The sequence below is a fragment of the Leuciscus leuciscus genome (assembly GCF_965113295.1).
Source record: "Leuciscus leuciscus genome assembly, chromosome: 2".
Lineage (NCBI taxonomy): Eukaryota > Metazoa > Chordata > Actinopteri > Cypriniformes > Leuciscidae > Leuciscus > Leuciscus leuciscus.
In genome coordinates, this window is record NC_138726.1 from 47,994,079 (window position 1) to 48,012,134 (window position 18,056).

General features: G+C 35.0%; 1 protein-coding gene across 2 annotated transcripts; it reads right to left on the reverse strand.

Annotated features, from left to right (window-relative positions):
• Positions 1 to 2,081: 2,081 nt before the first annotated feature.
• LOC309487383 (E3 ubiquitin-protein ligase MARCHF3) lies at positions 2,082 to 17,885 on the reverse strand. 2 transcript variants are annotated; one of them, XM_082155031.1, is made up of 5 exons: positions 17,329 to 17,885; positions 10,151 to 10,332; positions 7,651 to 7,855; positions 4,194 to 4,400; positions 2,082 to 3,641 (listed from the first exon to the last, which is right to left on the reverse strand). In XM_082155031.1, the coding sequence occupies exons 2-5, from the start codon at positions 10,288 to 10,290 to the stop codon at positions 3,483 to 3,485; spliced, it is 711 nt and encodes a 236-aa protein (XP_082011157.1). In that variant the 5' UTR covers positions 10,291 to 10,332; positions 17,329 to 17,885; the 3' UTR covers positions 2,082 to 3,482. The 2 variants fall into 2 exon arrangements, with proteins under 2 accessions (XP_082011157.1, XP_082011156.1); XM_082155030.1 differs by lacking the exon at positions 17,329 to 17,885 and adding an exon at positions 12,552 to 13,375.
• Positions 17,886 to 18,056: the final 171 nt, after the last annotated feature.

The following is an 18,056-nucleotide window of genomic DNA, read 5'->3' on the forward strand; positions in this document are numbered from 1 at the left end:
CTAGGGAATAAAAAAATTCTTAATGAAAGATTCTAAGCCACGAACATTACACATTTTGATTCGAAGCATGAAGTTTTACTTATCTTCTACCTTCATAGGCACATTTTTAAAAGCATTACAGCCGCTTCAGCCTCAAATTTCTCGCCACTTTTCTACACCTGAAAAAGCTGTAACAGACACAACATCCAGAGGTTTGTGAAATTAGCCTAAAATAAAGCACACAAGACACAAACATCCACCAGAAAGAATATCATCCTGTTACATTGTCACATTTTGAAAGTTACTTAGGAGCAATAGCCTACTAGTATGTGAATAATACTCATGTAAACAATAATTCACAGTGGGGTATCTGTGGGCCTGATCAGCGCCCTCTGTTGACACTTCTTGGCAATTGCGGTTTTGTGTTCACTGCAATTTAAGTTAATGGTTTCCAGAGACATAACGAATGACTCGAGCTTGTTCACAGCTGCACCACGTATTTCAATAAAACAATCAAAACAGGTCTTTATTCATTATTTATTTACTGCAGATGCTTTTGTCATTAACACCAAAGACGCAATTTTTTTGCATGCTGGCCCGGCGACGAACATTGGCTGTTTTTCACTTTTCTAACTTTAGTTAGTGTGTAATGTTGCTGTTTGATCATAAACAACATCTGCAAAGTTACGACGCTCAAAGTTCAAAGCAAAGGGAGGTATTTTCTTTTAAAGAAATTTCTTTTTAAGAACTACAACAAACGGTTGGTAGGGACTACACTTTATTCCTCCTGGGTTAGTGACATCACAAACCCTAAAATTTACATAAACCCCGCCCCCGGGAACGCGATTTATAGATTCTCATGACAGAATGGGTTAATCAATGACTAGAAGATAGTTAACTCCACATCAGCTACATAAATTCATCAACTATCCATTCAGAAATGTTGTCTACATGTTGTCACTTCTTGAATCCCACCATCTTTGTCTGACTCCAGTTTGAACATAAAAGGCTGAACGTTTTTGAAATTTTCAGGACACACACTGTTGAAGCTCCGCCCCCTTTACTGGGAGCAGCAGCTCATTTGCATTTAAAGGGACAGACACAAAAATGGTCAAAAAGTGACAATTTTAACATGCTATATAAAAATATCTGTGGGGTATTTTGAGGTAAAACTTCACATGCACACTTATTTTACATCTTGTGAAAAGGGCATTATACCACCAATAATGCCTGACCAGTAAATCACTTGGTGAACAAAGAAAACATTTTGGCATTGGCATTGGCATTTACCTTAAAAAATTCGTCGCCGGAGTGAATGGGAACATAATTTATTGAAAATATTTGAAAATATATAAGTGGTTCTTTAGTCAATACTTTTTTAATGGCTTGTCAACTTTCCATTCCTCCGCTGCGTGATTCTAGTCAGCGCTGGATCAGCACGAAACCCATTTTTGAGCACGTGAATGCTGATTCTTGTCAGCGCTGGATTCTAGTCAGTGCATGAGCGCTGGTCTATGACTGGAAAAATAATAGAGTCGTTGCAAAAGAAACGATACATAGCTTACATGTCGCATTAAACTGGCAGATTTTAGAATGTTGTAGACAATTATTTTGCAAGTAATTACATGTTTAATGCCTGGATCTTTGGTGTAAACTTTTTCAAAATCTTGCTTCCATAACCCCCATTGAGAACCACTACTCTAGACTCTGAGCTGTTACTGTGCACATGATGCAATTATAGGACAATGATTGCAATAGCAGTGATGCACGGTTCTAGCATATTTAGCATTTTGATTTACTGCTACCCATTTGCTACCCCTGTCATTTCATATGTTGTGCACATTAGCCTAACATTGAACAATATTCATGGTCTATAAATCATCTTAAAGCATGAAGAACAGTTACTGCTCTTTTTCTGACTGCAGACCAATTCACCTCACTGAACACAGTTATTTGTATTCTGGCAGGATTGAAATGGTTGAAATGGAGAAAGCTATCCAGCCAGCTAAGTCTCTGAATGATTCAGATCTCAGTGGAAAAAAACACCCCAGGATATTTGTGTCTGGAGATAGAAAAATGTAAGAGTAAAAAAACTAAAAAAGAAATGTAAAACTTGTTTTATTTGCTTGTTTCTCACTTTCACAATAGGAATTAAATTATGTCCACAGCATTTAGGCAGAACAGAAAAGTAAACAAAAAAATTCTTAATATTAAAAGAGAAATGTTGGCTTGTGGGGAATTATGAATTAATTAATCTAGCACAAAATAAAACTGCATCAGTAATAATTTTTTTAATGTTTTTGAAAGAAGTCTCTAACGCTCACCAGGGCGACATTTATTTGATCAAAAATACAATAAAATCAGTAGCCTAATATTTAGTAATAATATTATTAGAATTTAAAATGTTGTATTTTAATACAGTTTAAAATATAATTTATTCCTGTGATTTATGTTGAATTTTCAGCATCATTACTCCAGTCTTCAGTGTCACTTTGTCAAAAATTCTTATTATAAATGTTGAAAACAGTTGTGCTGTTTCATATTTTTGTGGAAACTGTGATACATTGAACTTTCAGTTCATCAAAGAATCCTGAAAATAAAAAGGAAAAGCATTTATTTGAAACAGAAATCTTTTATAACAACATATTAAATGTCTTCAGTGTCACTTTTGATCAATTTAATGCATACTCTGTGAAAAAAAAATCGTATTGACCCCAAACCTTTGAATGATAGTCAATATTTTCTCATGAGATCGTGTTGGATATTCTGATGTGACATTTACAATGCACACAATGTTACAACATTTTAAAGTAAATTTGTTTTAGTCTTTTCAATTCAGCTCATCAAGTAATTAAAAGATGGTTAAATGTTCAATATTTTTCCTGTTTTCAAGTGGGGGGGTGGGTTCCAGTGTTTCCATGATAAAGCAAACAGTAATGAAATGATCTGCATATCTGTATGATTGTCTTACCTATTTACTGTACGTTCACCTAGATATATATTCTTCTGAATAATTATGAAACAATCTTGTAAAGTAAAACCTGCAGGTATAAATAGCTCAATCGTTATCATCTCAACACCATTGTTCTCTGGAATAATTATGCAGGCATGTTCTTTTCCAGAGGTTTGACATGCTTTTCCAATGTTTTGATGAAGTTTCATGATTGAAAAGTTTCTTCTTCAGAGTTTTCCATTATTTAAAAACTCAAGTGAACACAAGTAAAAACACCACTTCAAATCAGAATGTCGCTCCAAATCAGGACGTTGCTCCAAATTAAGGACGTCACTCAATATCAGGGCATCACTCCAAATCGCTCTCAAAATGATGGTGTCACTCCAAATTAGGGCATCGCTTCAATTCAGCGTGTGAGTCCCAAATCAGAATGTCTCTCCAAATCTGAGTGTGACTCTAAATCAGGGCTTCACTCAAAATCAAGACATCATGAAATCAGGGTGTCTGAAATAACCGTTGGGCTTTTTTATTCCTGATGCTGTCGCCGGCATTACACCATGGTCTCCTTTTTATTGTTTTTGCACAAGAAGTGCATCGTTAGATGTTTTTGTTTCTGCTGTGTCTTCACAGGGCGGGGAATCTGCAGCCGGACGCTGGAATTCGTCGCATTCCACGTCCTGAAAAGGTGAACGTGGTAACGGAGGGATACCTGCAGTAAAAAAGGAAGATTATGCAGAAAATTTGACTTTTTTTATTACTCTTTTACAATTTGTTCACCAAAGTCCAGATTATATCATGCCTTCCTATCATGAGAGAAAGTGGGAACGCAAACATTTTGCTCAATTTTTTCGCGGGGGATGCAAAGTGTTACGAGCAAATGCAAAAGTTTTGAAATCCATCAATTATTTTATTTTTTTTACCACAATCATGTCATCCCTTTAGGGGCTCCATACACTGCAAATAAATAAATATCTAGGTGTGTTTACGCCATGTTCAAATAACTGTAATTATGAGATTCCGATGTGTAAAAATCAAGTCCTCGTAGAACTGGTAATTACAGATTATAAACTCCGACTTGACGTCTGCAGATTTTTTTTGCCGTTGATAGTGTTGCTGTAGAAGTGCAAAATTCCGAGGACATGAAAAGCTCCAAGCAGAACATAGCGGGTTGTCATCTTGTAATTACAGTAATTACGACATGGCGTGAACGCAGCTTCTGTGCGCTTTCATTTAGCTAGACTGAAAACAAGAATAAACTTACAACAGTCCAGAAGAAGTAAATAGTGAAGAGTGTGAGTGTGAGAACAATGAGTCCGATGGCCTCCATGCTGTTGCTGTAGTACAGATCCATGGCTCCCTGCACACACAGCCATCCCGACAGACTGGCTAATGGTGTGATGAGCAGGAAACAGATCGCGTCCCCACACAGCGTCCGCCTCTGGTGCTGCATGGACGGTGTAGTGAACCACTGGAGCCATGAAAAACAGATGATTAGAAGGGTATTACACGTGTACAGCAATTTGAGCAGGTAATGTTACTTATTTAAAACCAATAAATAAGTATACATTTATATTAGATAGATAGATAGATAGATAGATAGATAGATAGATAGATAGATAGATAGATAGATAGATAGATAGATAGATAGATAGATAGATAGATAGATAGATAGATAGATAGATAGATAGATAGATAGATAGATAGATAGATAGATAGATAGATAGATAGATAGATAGATAGATAGACAGACAGACAGACAGACAGATAGATAGATAGATAAATAGACAGACAGACGGACGGACAGACAGATAGATAGATTACAGACAGAACGACAAACAGATAGATATATTACAGACAGATAGATGACAGACAGACAGACAGATATATTACAGATAGATAGATAGATAGATAGATAGACAGACAGACAGACAGACAACCGACAGACAGATAGATAGATAAATAGACAGACAGACAGATAGATATATTACAGACAGATAGATCGATGACAGACAGACAGAACGACAGACAGATATATTACAGACAGACAGACAGACAGACAGATAGACAGACAGATAGATAGACAGATAGATAGATAGATAGATAGATAGATAGATAGATAGATAGATAGATAGATAGATAGATAGATAGATAGATAGATAGATAGATAGATAGATAGATAGATAGATAGATAGATAGATAGATAGATAGATAGATAGATAGATAGATAGATAGATAGATAGATAGATAGATAGATAGATAGATAGACAGACAGACAGACAGACAGACAGACAGACAGACAGACAGACAGACAGACAGACAGACAGACAGACAGACAGACAGACAGACAGACAGACAGACAGACAGACAGACAGACAGACAGACAGACAGACAGACAGACAGACAGACAGACAGACAGACAGACAGACAGACAGACAGACAGACAGACAGACAGACAGACAGACAGACAGACAGACAGACAGACAGACAGACAGACAGACAGACAGACAGACAGACAGACAGACAGACAGACAGACAGACAGACAGACAGACAGACAGACAGACAGACAGACAGACAGATAGATAGATAGATAGATAGATAGATAGATAGATAGATAGATAGATAGATAGATAGATAGATAGATAGACAGACAGACAGACAGACAGACAGACAGACAGACAGATAGATAGATAGACAGATAGATAGATCGATGACAGACAGACAGATATATTACAGACAGACAGACAGACAGACAGATAGATAGATAGATAGATAGATGGATAGACGGACGGACGGACGGACGGATCATTATTATTATTCTGCATTATTATTCATAAATATTATGGTTTTATTGTTGTAGTCTAATGATGATGCATAAGTATATCAGATATATATCAGACAGTTATAATCTGTATTTGTATCTGTCATAATATTGCCTGTTCTCTAACTTTAGTGCAAGGCATAGCACTGATAGGGCAGGGCATGTGAGGTTTGTTGTGATGCACATGGACATAGTATCATCTTCCTGTCCTCCAGCCCAAACATGAGATAAGGACATTAATAAAGCGGCATGTCCCCGTCCAGCCTCTGCAGTGACAGGGATATGTTCCTCATCTAATCTCATTTTCCTGCTAAGTGGATTAGTGTTTAAAAGACATCGAGGTAAAGCAGACCTGCCAATATCTGCTGTGTGCCTTAAGGTGAAGCAGAGACACGACTCAGGACTCAAGAGTGACTGACTCCATGAGAATGAAGGCTGATGATAATGTTGCTTAAAACACATTCCTTGCGACTATAGTGTATGCTATTATATGTCCATTTGCAGTTTTAGATCTCTTTATGCCTCTAAATAAACTCTGTGAGGGCAGATTGACAGACTCGCAGTGAATTATGTCTCAGCTGAGGTCGGACAATATCTGCGTTTCCATAGCAACATTTAGCCAACAACACAATTAGAAGAAATAGAGGAGTAAATAGTCGGTGCCCAAGATGCAGTTTCACCATCTGCTAAACATACAAAATTATAGCAAATGGAGCTACTTTAAAATAATTTCACACTGAAAATCAAGAGGGGCTAAATAATAACTTTTGTAAAAACTGGGACCTAACTGTTAGCTACATTTTAGGAATCTATCCATGACTGCTAAAACACTTCTTTCTTTTTTTACAAATATTTGTACAGAATTGATTTGCATAGACAGAAATCTATATTGGATCTATGAAATCTGATTTCTAAAGCTTTTCTTTTCATCAGAATTGAAGATCAATATGAAAAAATATTCCACATATCAGGTTATTGTTATCAGTCAAGTCAAGTTCAAGTCAAGTTTAGGCTTTTGTTTTATGTAAAGCTCAGGTTTATAGTTCATTTTTCAAGTTTTGGAATAATCAACCTGGGTCCTCTACAACACCATCGTCTTCGTCTGCTTTAATGTCATTCACAGAACACACAGTCAACTAAGTTTAGGCCCGGTTTCACAGACTGGGCTTAGATTAAACCAGGATTAGACCCTTGTTCAATTAGGACATTTAAGTAGCTTTTATGAAAGTCCCTTCGAAAAAAAAAACATTACTGGCATGCATCTTGAGACAAAACAATGGCACTGACATATTTTAAGATATGCCAATGCAAGTTGCTTTCAGTTAAATCAGCTCAAACATGCATTTCAGTCTGGGACTAGACTTGTTTGTGAAATCGGGGGGTTAGTTTACTAAAAATCAAAAAGATTTTTTAAAGTCCCTCTGTGGTGATAATCAAGTTCTTAACGTTGTATATGTCTATGTGATGTTTTTATGTTTTTATTATGCTTTAAGATAAACCTTGTGTAAATTCATAAGTCAACACCATTGCTGAGTATTTTCTCCTAAAAACTGCAGTGAACCAAAGACAGTCTCAAAAACACGGGTTTAAATCGCTGGTGTTTCTGACGTAACAAACTACCTTGTAACCAATCACGTCAATGTGTGATCGTCAACGAGTGGATCTATGAGCTGGTGTGAGTGAATGGAGGCGGGTTCCATTTGCATATTCATAGAACCACGTATAATAATTGCGGCAAGGGTGAAAAAAACTTTAAATATGTAATTTTGGTTATCAAAGATGAGTTTCAAGGGATACAATTATTGACTACAGGGGGACTTTAAAGTGTTTAGACCATAGAAATTAGCAAATAGAGGATTCAATTATTCAAAAGCACTACTGCTGATTATTTTCCTGTACCTCTGTGAGTGGTTTAGGAAGTCTCTCCAGAGAGAACTCAAAGTGGCAGAGCTCACAGTGGCTGGTGCTGGAGGCCGTGAGCCAGTGCTCCAAACAAACACGGTGCACCATCGCCAGAGACCCGGCACACTCACAGGGTGATAACAGATCGCCCGCACTGCTGCCTTCATGACAGATACGACAGAACGGCTCCTCGTTGTTCAGACTGAAAAAAGAGACCAGGATATCCATCAGAAAACAATAACTGAAGATCACACAGGACTCCAGGCTACTAAAATTCACATGATGTAGATGGTTGTTGAAATGTGCAGGCTATAAGCAAGCCTTTCGTGGGGTGTTTAAAAATCATGTTAACACTATTTGTTTGGTATGGAAGCATGTTTGCACCATAGTAATAAATAAATAAATAAATAAAGATGTTAATTGTGGATAGAGTTAAAAAAATCATAGATATGAGATATAACTGTGAGATCAGTATATGAATATGAATGTGCATGAGATGTGTTACAATAATGACTTTAATTTCTATCTTTTTTTAATCATATATTTAAATTATATATACATACATACAGTACAGGCCAAAAGTTTGGAAACATTACTATTTTTAATGTTTTTGAAATATATTTTTTTAATATTGTGATATATTATTACAATTTAAAATAAGTGGTTTTCAATTTATTATACTTTAAATTATCATTTATTTCTGTGATGCAAAGCTGAATTTTCAGGATCATTACTCCAGTCTATCACATGATCCTTTAGAAATCATTCTAATATGATGATTCATTATCAAAGTTGGAAACAGTTTTGCTGCTTAATATTTTTTCATAACCTGTGATACTTTTTTAGGATACTTTGATGAATAAAAAGTAAAAGAAAAAAAAGAAGGAAAAAAGAAGAAGAAAATGTTTTAAAAATAGAAATATTTTGTAACAACAATATACACTACTGGTCAGTAATTTGGGGTCAGTAATTTTTTTTCTTTCTTTTTTTGAAATAAATCAATACTTTTATTCAGCAAGGATGTGTTAAATTGATAAAAAAGTGATAGTAAAGAAGATTTATATTATTAGAAAATATTGCAGTTCTTTTTAAACTTTTATTCATCAAATATATAATATTAGGCAGCAGAACTGTTTCCAACACTCATAATAAATCAGAATATTAGAATGATTTCTAAAGGATCATGTGATAGACTGGATGTCACATGTGACACTGAAGACTGGAGTAATGATCCTGAAAATTCAGCTTTGCATCACAGAAATAAATGACAATTTAAAATATTGTAATAATATATCACAATATTAAAATAAAATTCTGTATTTTTGATCAAATAAATGCAGGCTTGATGAGCAAAAGAAACTTCTTTCAAAAACATTAAAAATAGTAATGTTTCCAAACTTTTGGCCTGTACTGTATGCATGCACACACACTATCTTCAAAAGTTTGGGGTGATTACGATGAAGTCTTTTTAAGTTGGCCAAATCAATTAATTTATATGGTTGTTGAAATGTGCAGATTATAAGCAAGTCTTTTGTAGGTTGTTTAAAAGTTAAGTTACCATTATTTTAATCATTTCATCATTATCATTACTTATTATTGCACTTTATTTTGGAATGGAAGCATGTTTGTACCTTAGTAAAAAATTAAATAAAGAAGTTAATTGAGATAAAGTTAAAAATAATAGATATATGCATATTATGAGATATAAAGTTTCAACTGTGAGATATACAATATTATAAATTAAAGGAATTAATACTTTTGAACTTTCTATTCATCAAAGAATCCTGAAAAAAAAATTATCACGTTTCCACAAAAAACAAAAACAAAAATAACAGAAAAAATCTGAAGGATCATGTGACACTGAAGACTGGAGTAATGGCTGCTGAAAATCAGCTTCGATGTCACAGGAATCAATTTTAAAGGGGTGGTATAATGCCCTTTTCACAAGAAGTAAAATAAGTCTTTGATGTCCCCAGAGTGTATATGAGATGTTTTAGCTCAAAATACCCCACAGATAATTTATATAGCATGTTAAAGTTGTCACTTATTTAGGGTGAGCAAAAACACACCGTTTTTGTGTCTGTCCCTTTAAATGCAAATGAGCTACTGCTCCTGGCACAGAGGGCGGAGCTTCAACAGCTTGTGTCCTTTTACCTCACACAGACATGCACTGAAAATTTCTAAAACTTTTAGCCTTTTATGTTCAAACCGAAGTCAGAAAGATGGACAGACTCAAGAAGAAGTGACAACATGTAGACGACATTTCTGAGTTGGTGAATTTATGTAGCTTATGTGTAGTTATCTTCTAGTCATTGATTAGCATATTCTGTCTTGATAATCTATAAATCATGTTCAGGGGGTGGGGTTTATGTAAATTTTAGGGTTTGTGATGTCACTAACCCGGGAGGAATGTCGTGTAGTCCCTATCAGCCGTTTGTTGTAGTCCTTAAAAAGAAATTTCTTTAAAAGAAAAGATCTATAAATGGCTTAGACCCACCTGATGCCCACATGTGCATGGATCACAGAGGAAACATAAGTGCTACTGTGAATGACTTCCTGCACAGGATCTGTGGAGGTCTCAGTATCCAGAGAATCCAGAGCAGCCTTGAGCCCAGCTGAAGACTCCTCACAGAGCATGACTGCTGCACACGAGGCCGTTCATACCTGAGCAAAAGCAAGCTGAGAGAGACGGAGACATGAATCAATGAAGAGACACTGACAGAACAATACAGACAGGAACCTGAAGTTTGTTTGCGTTAGCTTTGTCCTTTGTGTGAGGAACAGACTGAAATAGCTGCTTATTTACCCTTGAGATATAATTTGACGAGCTTGGATAAAACCGTTACGCAAATGTATAAGAAGAACTACTTTTAATTTGAACACGAATGTGAATGAGATATAATAGAATGACAGATTTAACAAAAAAAACACTACTTTTTTTGTAATTATATTTAAATTATAAATTATACATAAATATACACACATACTGTATACACACACACATATACATACACAGTACAGGCCAAAAGTTTGGAAACATTACTATTTTTAATGTTTTTGAAAGAAGTTTCTTCTGCTCATCAAGCCTGCATTTATTTGATCAAAAATACAGAATTTTTTTTATATATTGTGATATATTATTACAATTTAAAATAATTGGTTTTCAATTTATTATACTTTAAATTATCATTTATTTCTGTGATGCAAAGCTGAATTTTCAGGATCATTACTCCAGTCTTCAGTGTCACATGTGACATCCAGTCTATCACATGATCCTTTAGAAATCATTCTAATATTCTGATTTATTATGAGTGTTGGAAACAGTTCTGCTGCCTAATATATTTGATGAATAAAAGGTTAAAAAGAACTGCATTTATTCAAAATAAAAAAATATATTTTCTAATAATATAAATCTACTTTACTTTTTATCAATTTAACACATCCTTGCTGAATAAAAGTATTGATTTATTTTAAAAAAAAAAGAAAGAAAAAAAATTACTGACCCCAAATTGTTACAAAAGATTTCTATTTTTAAAACATTTGCTTCTTTTTTTCTTTTTCTTTTTACTTTTTATTCAAAGTATCCTAAAAAAGTATCACAGGTTATGAAAAAATATTAAGCAGCAGAACTGTTTCCAACTTTGATAATGAATCATCATATTAGAATGATTTCTAAAGGATCATGTGATAGACTGGAGTAATGATCCTGAAAATTCAGCTTTGCATCACAGAAATAAATGATAATTTAAAGTAGAATAAAATGAAAACCAATTATTTTAAATTGTAATAATATATCACAATATTACATATTTTTTCTGTATTTTTGATCAAATAAATGCAGGCTTGATGAGCAGAAGAAACTTCTTTCAAAAACATTAAAAATAGTAATGTTTCCAAACTTTTGGCCTGTACTGTGTGTGTGTGTGTGTGTGTGTGTGTGTGTGTGTGTGTGTGTGTGTGTGTGTGTGTGTGTGTGTGTGTGTGTGTGTGTGTGTGTGTGTGTGTGTGTGTGTGTGTGTGTGTGTGTGTGTGTGTGTGTGTGTGTGTTTCCCTCTTTAAACTATTGCAGATGATGATCACTTGCATGCATGTTTGCAACAATTGCATGCACATACATTTTAGGCTATCATTCACATTCAATGCATGTTTCATCAGTATTTTTTTTAGATAGTTAGACTAGGCTCAGTCACATATGAATCATGGGTCCATAATGATGACTTTTGCTGTATAAAAAAGGTACAAAAACTGTCACTGGGGCAGAACCCTTTCAAAAGATACCCTTTTGTGATGCATTTATCCTTAAACTGTGCATATTAAAGGTCTTAAAGGTACATATGAGTACCTAAATGGTATATTAGTAACTTTTGCAAGGATACCGCCCCAGTGACAGCTTTTGTACCTCCTGAGAGTGGAGGATTTAACTGAGGTTACACTATTTTCCACTGAATGATGTACAGACTTCATGAACTGAAACTAAACTGTAAGGGATGCAAAAGATCCACTGAGAGTGTGGAAAATGCCAGGTCATTGAAAATCATTAGTTTTATGAAGACTGTCCAAAAGTTGTTTCTGAAGGACACACATCCTGCCTCTCTGAAATCAGTCAATAGATGCTTACGTCAGAGAGCAAACATTAAAAGCTGAAGTTTTGATTGCATGCTGGAGCATCACTTTTTTTTTGCAAACCATTGCATTTCTCTGCTGCATCCTTGTGATGCACAAGTCAATGGATATATACAACGTTATCTGAGGCAACATTCACTCTACTACTATAGGCACACAAGGCACTAGCCTAACATTTTACCAAATGGACATCTAAAACAACTTCAAAAACACCATTCAATGACTTTTGCAAATGAAAAGCTATTTCAAAGTTTTCAGGAAAGTTAGGAACTTACCATCAGACAGACGCTGTTTTTCATCCTAACTCCCCATAACACGAGCAGAATCAGCCTCTGAAGAAGGTTTAAAGATAGGTAGACTTTCTCCCTCTCTCTCCCCCTCACCCTCTCTCTACGGTCAGATTAGCCTGAGTCCAAGGTCGTTGGTGAGAATATCTGAGGATTAGCTGGAAGGCCAGGAAAGCACAGGCACAGAGCCGACAAAGGGAAATCCTTCTCACATCACCGTTGGTTACACCCCGGGCAGCTCCTCATTCAGGCTTCCTTAATCCAGTTAGTTGACATCAATGGCTTTTCATTTTCCTGGCAATATGCTAATCGAACGGGGTCCTAAACTTCGACTGTAAACCGTTGCAGACATAACAACAACAAACGGTGAAAGTGTTGGCAGCGTGTAAACCTCACGGACCAGGTCTAATTTTAGCCCGCTGATCTATAAGAGCGGCCTGATCTCTTGCTAAATACCTTTATATCTTGTTCGCTGACTGACGTCTAAAATGGTCAGGCATTGTGAGCATTTATTGTTTTTTCCTTTGTCCAGCCATGTTTACAGTAGTAGAACACGTAACGTTACCCAACAATAATTCAATGTAGCCTAATCCATTGCTATTTGAGTAGCAGATGCATTTTTCAGTGTTGGTATCTTAATTTTAAAGACATATTTTAGTCTTAAATGGATAGTTCACCCAAAAATGAAAATTCTGTCATCATTTATTCACCCAAGTTGTTTCAAACCTGTATGAATTCCTTTCTTCTGCTGAACACAAAAGAAGATAATTTGAAGAATGTTGGTAACCAGACAGTTGATGGACCTCATTGACTTCAATTAGTAGGAACATAAATACTATGGAAGTCAATGGGGTCCATCAACTGTTTGATTACGACATTCTTTCAAATATTTTCTTTTGTGTTCAGCAGAAGAAAGTAATTAAGAATTTACATTTTTGAGTGAATCCCTTTAACCCTCTGGTGCTCTTCGCATGTGGCGGTCAAAAATGACAATGTTTTTATTTATTTTTTCAATGAAAGGAATGTTATTTTAGTTTCATAAATGTTTTTTTATTTAATATTTTGTATTTTTAGGGGATTTTATGATACTATATTATATTTACACAGTAGTTGTAATCCATTTATTCGTAAATCTTGAATGCTTTAAAGCACAGACTTAAGTTTGATCTCTTTTTAAAGACGACACTTGGTAAATTATTGCTGAAGGGGAAATACGTTTTAAAAAGTGAACTTACAGTTACAGAATTTTACATTTATTGTTATGAAAAATCCACAAAAATACTATTTAAAATTTGTATATGAAATCTATATTTTCAAAAACACATTTTACTCTAAAACTGCAAGAAAACCAAAACCATAAATCTAAAAAATAGTGTACCAAATTTGAGCTTGATATCTCAAAAAATTCGTTTTCAGTAAGATTTTGATGGGCCGCAGTACCAAAAGATTTCACTAAATGAAATAAGTCTCCCATTCATTTCAATTCAATTCATACTCCCATTCACATCAATGTGATCATTTTTGACCGTCAGGAGCACAAGTGTGGAAAACAAATTCAGTATCATTTAACAAATAATGTCCAGTACCAGTGATCATAATGCGTGTGTGTGTGTGTGTGTGTGTGTGTGTGTATATTACATACATGCACACTACATTGTATCTAGATATTGGCAATAAAACCCATATCAAAATGTTATTAAAGTAATAAGCCACTTAAGGCCGAGTGTTACAGAGAATTGAACACAGTTAAGCACTGTTAGGCAGGATGTGAAGCCCGAAAACAGCTCTTGCCTGTTGAAAAATCAATGTGTAACAGTCTTGAGTGGTTTTGAGTGTTTGTACAGGGCTGTTTAATTGTCGTTCAAACCTCTGAGCATTGCCCCTGTCTGGAGGTCCGATTATTTGACTACAAATGTCTCCTAAAGCCAGTCGACGCAGACACAACAGAAGCATAAAGGACAAAAGAGCAGATCTTTGAACACGTGAGAAACTCAGCTGCGACAATCACGAGAGATTAGGCAGTCAAGGGTTGATTTATTCATAATATCTTTCTTTATACCGCAGGTCTAGCTTAGATGAAAGTGCAGAAGGGAAACACTGTAGACAAGTAGTCATATGAGAGACTTTCACTCTCATTGAGTCTCACCCCATAAATCTGCCTCTTTCTTTCCTCCCTCTGTCTGCTCGCTTTTCTTTCTGTCCTGTTGGCACTAATCCTGTCTGCTATTCATGGCCAAGCTGCTCGCTAGAAAGGCCGGCGGGGACGGACATCAATGTGGATTTCTTCATGAACCACGTGAAGGGGTGAATAATTCCTTTGACACCTCTTAGACGCTTGCAGGAGAGACCCAGACACCAGGGATTACCACAGGAATAAAACAAGCTTTGGTGAAAGAGAACTTCCTCTTTAATGTTGTGGGATTCAGTGAGGTGTGACTGGCTGAGGCGCTATTGTAGGCCTACATTCTGGCTACTTCTAATTTGATAATGAGAGATAAAACAAGTAACAATAAGGAAAGGATCGGAAAAGACAAGCCAGCTTTGAACTCACACCATCTGCATAAACACCCAAAGTGCTGCTCCAACATGACAAATCTGCTCTGTGCAAAATTGAATCGAGAAGTAAATGGTTCAAATTTGTCATTTCTTAAAGTCAACATGAAACACTGTTTCACAACCTATTTTACTTCCACAATGTGATTAATATTGAGTAACAAGACATCTATTGAGAAAAATTGGACGGGACTAAATTTTATCCATTGAGAATTTACTGAAGAAAAAAAAAAGAGAGAAATGCATGTGGTGAAAGAGGGGTTAAATAAGTACACCTTTGCTTTTCCAGGGGAAAAAATCATATATATATATACTTTAAAATGTAAGACTTGCTTTCAGTATATTTAGTCTTTCTGCACTTTTAACTTGTAGTAAGACAAAATATACTAAAATCATGTTCTCTGAAAGTCTAAATAACTTGTTGCTTCAAGTTAATTTATCTTCTCTTTCTCTATTTCAACAAATATTTAGACAAAAATACTTTATTTCTAATTTCAGGAGGTGCAACAGACCAATCCATTCATAATCTGCCAAGACAATTTAAATATTCATTAAAATGTCTAGAAAAAGTAATGAACCATGCAAGCGAAAAGTAAAATTTGTTTTTGTACAGAACTTAACATCCTCAAAATAAGATTTTTGCTGCAAGCTACTCAGAGTAGAACTCAGAGAATGTATCTAGTACGTTATCAGTATGAACCTCACTACAGTAAATGTAACAAGTTATTTCTTTTCAGCCATATTTAATCTAACAAAACTGTCTACTGCGCACGACATGCAAATATTGTTATATAATGTTAATTGAATATTAAATGTGTTGGTTTATGTGCGTGTGAGATAAAGGTCCAGACACTGTTGACAGCTCATCAAAGATCAACAGGAATTCTCTGAGCACAGCCTTCCTGGAAACACAACATGGACAAGTATTCACACACGCACACACTCCTATACTGACCTGAGACCTGCATCCATGTCTGATTGCCATTGGCAACATCACAGCAAATTACTGATAGAGCCATTAGTCATGGTGAGTACTTCAACATCACTGGCCCTATGAGCCAAATGTACTCTACATCTGAAATGTAACTTTTTTCTTTTTTTTTTTGTCAAATCAGTGTAATTTATTTTTGTTCAATCATTATTTTTATTTATTATTTTGAGAGAATTTCATGGTACTAATTCATATTTATGCAATAATTATGATAATTCTTTTTCCCATTGAAAAATCAAATTTTTGAAGGCATCTGGTGGGAGTAAATAAAGATAAACGTGTGTAATGCTGTGGTGTAACCAGACCATTTATAGCTCTATATAAAGATGCTTATTAACAGGTGTTTTTAGACATGATTACTTATTTTTATTAAGTTGAGTATTTGGATATTTGACATTCTCAAAGACCACTTTTTGTCAAGGTTTATATTTCTTTTGTTTGAAATGTTGATTTGAAGAGTCAGTTTTTACATTCATTTTACTACAGTCAAACCTGAACACAGAGAAGCACATTTTTCTACACATAACATCAAAATTCTATCTATCTTTTATTTTATTTTATTTTTTACAAAAATTAACAGAAATGCTTTATCTGTTTTTAACCTCCTATTTGAGTCTTCTGGCTCAATTTTTCCATATTGTTACAGCAACACCAGTTCATTTGTTTGTGTGTGTGTGTGTGTAAGTGAGTGTGTGTTTGGGCATGTCCATTTTGTACTCTATTTTAAGAGTGCCACCCCTTCATTCCTGTGCATTTTTTCTGCATTGTGGATGGTTTGTAGATTATTGCCTATTTCCCATTAATTTCCTATAGGTCATTTTTGACTATATCAGTGGGACTATGACCAAACTATTTTGTGTTTGCACTTACATTCTTCCGGTAGTAGCTGTTGTTTTTTTTTCTATGGCATTAGCTAGTGAAGTGGATTTACTTAATGTAGAGTTAACGAAAGTTATCAAGAGCATTGTAATGTTTGAAGCGGATGTCCTAACAGAAGTAGCCTTAAAATGAGTGGTTAATTCATAAATCAGTAGGATCTTCCCTTCATGCTGTGGAAAAACAAACCGAAAGACACAACACAATGAATGCGGCGCTAAAAAAGGGGCGGGGCTACACTTGTGTGACATGCTCTGTTCTACAACCTCACTACGTAAACATAATTTTAAGATATTGTAGGTGCTTCCAATTTGAATGTGAATAATGACTTCTAAGATACTGTACCTTTTCTCTTCAGCAGCATCAGATCCATTCCTCTATGAAATGACAACCCCATAATGCATTGCGATGGGCTGAAAAGACTTTAGATGGCAAACAAAATTATATATTTTTTAATTATAAATTATTAAATTAAAAGTTAGACCATTTTACCATTTTCATTAGTGTGCGATGCTAACTACATGCCAACTCCAAGCTCTGTTGAAATCAATTGTGAGTTGAGTCTCCAGCACTTTGCTCTAGGAATGCTATTTGTATGACGCATGGAGTTGCTGGCAATCTAGCGTACCAAATCATTCAAAATACTACCTAGTGAGCTGTCTTACAGTCTACATAGTTGGCTTTTAAATTGTTTGGAAACAGAGCCCCTGGTTACTGCTTTTTCTTTAGCGTCCACTCATGTCAGACCTTTTAAGGGCTCATAAATAATCAACGGGGACCAGTTAGCAGATACCATGAAGATAACTGCTATCATCTGTCTATTTTAGTTTAAGATTCAAAATAGCTGCCATCACTTTTGTAAACAAACAGTATCATCAGTATTGGAAACATTTTATTTCTATCCCATACTGGTAAAAGACATTTACTATCATACACTACCATTCAAAGGTTTTTGGGCATTAAGATAAAAAAAAAAAAAAAAAAAATATATATATATATATATATATATTAATTTAATTCAGCAAGGATGCATTTTGGATACAAAAAAAATCACAGTAAAGAGGACATTTCTA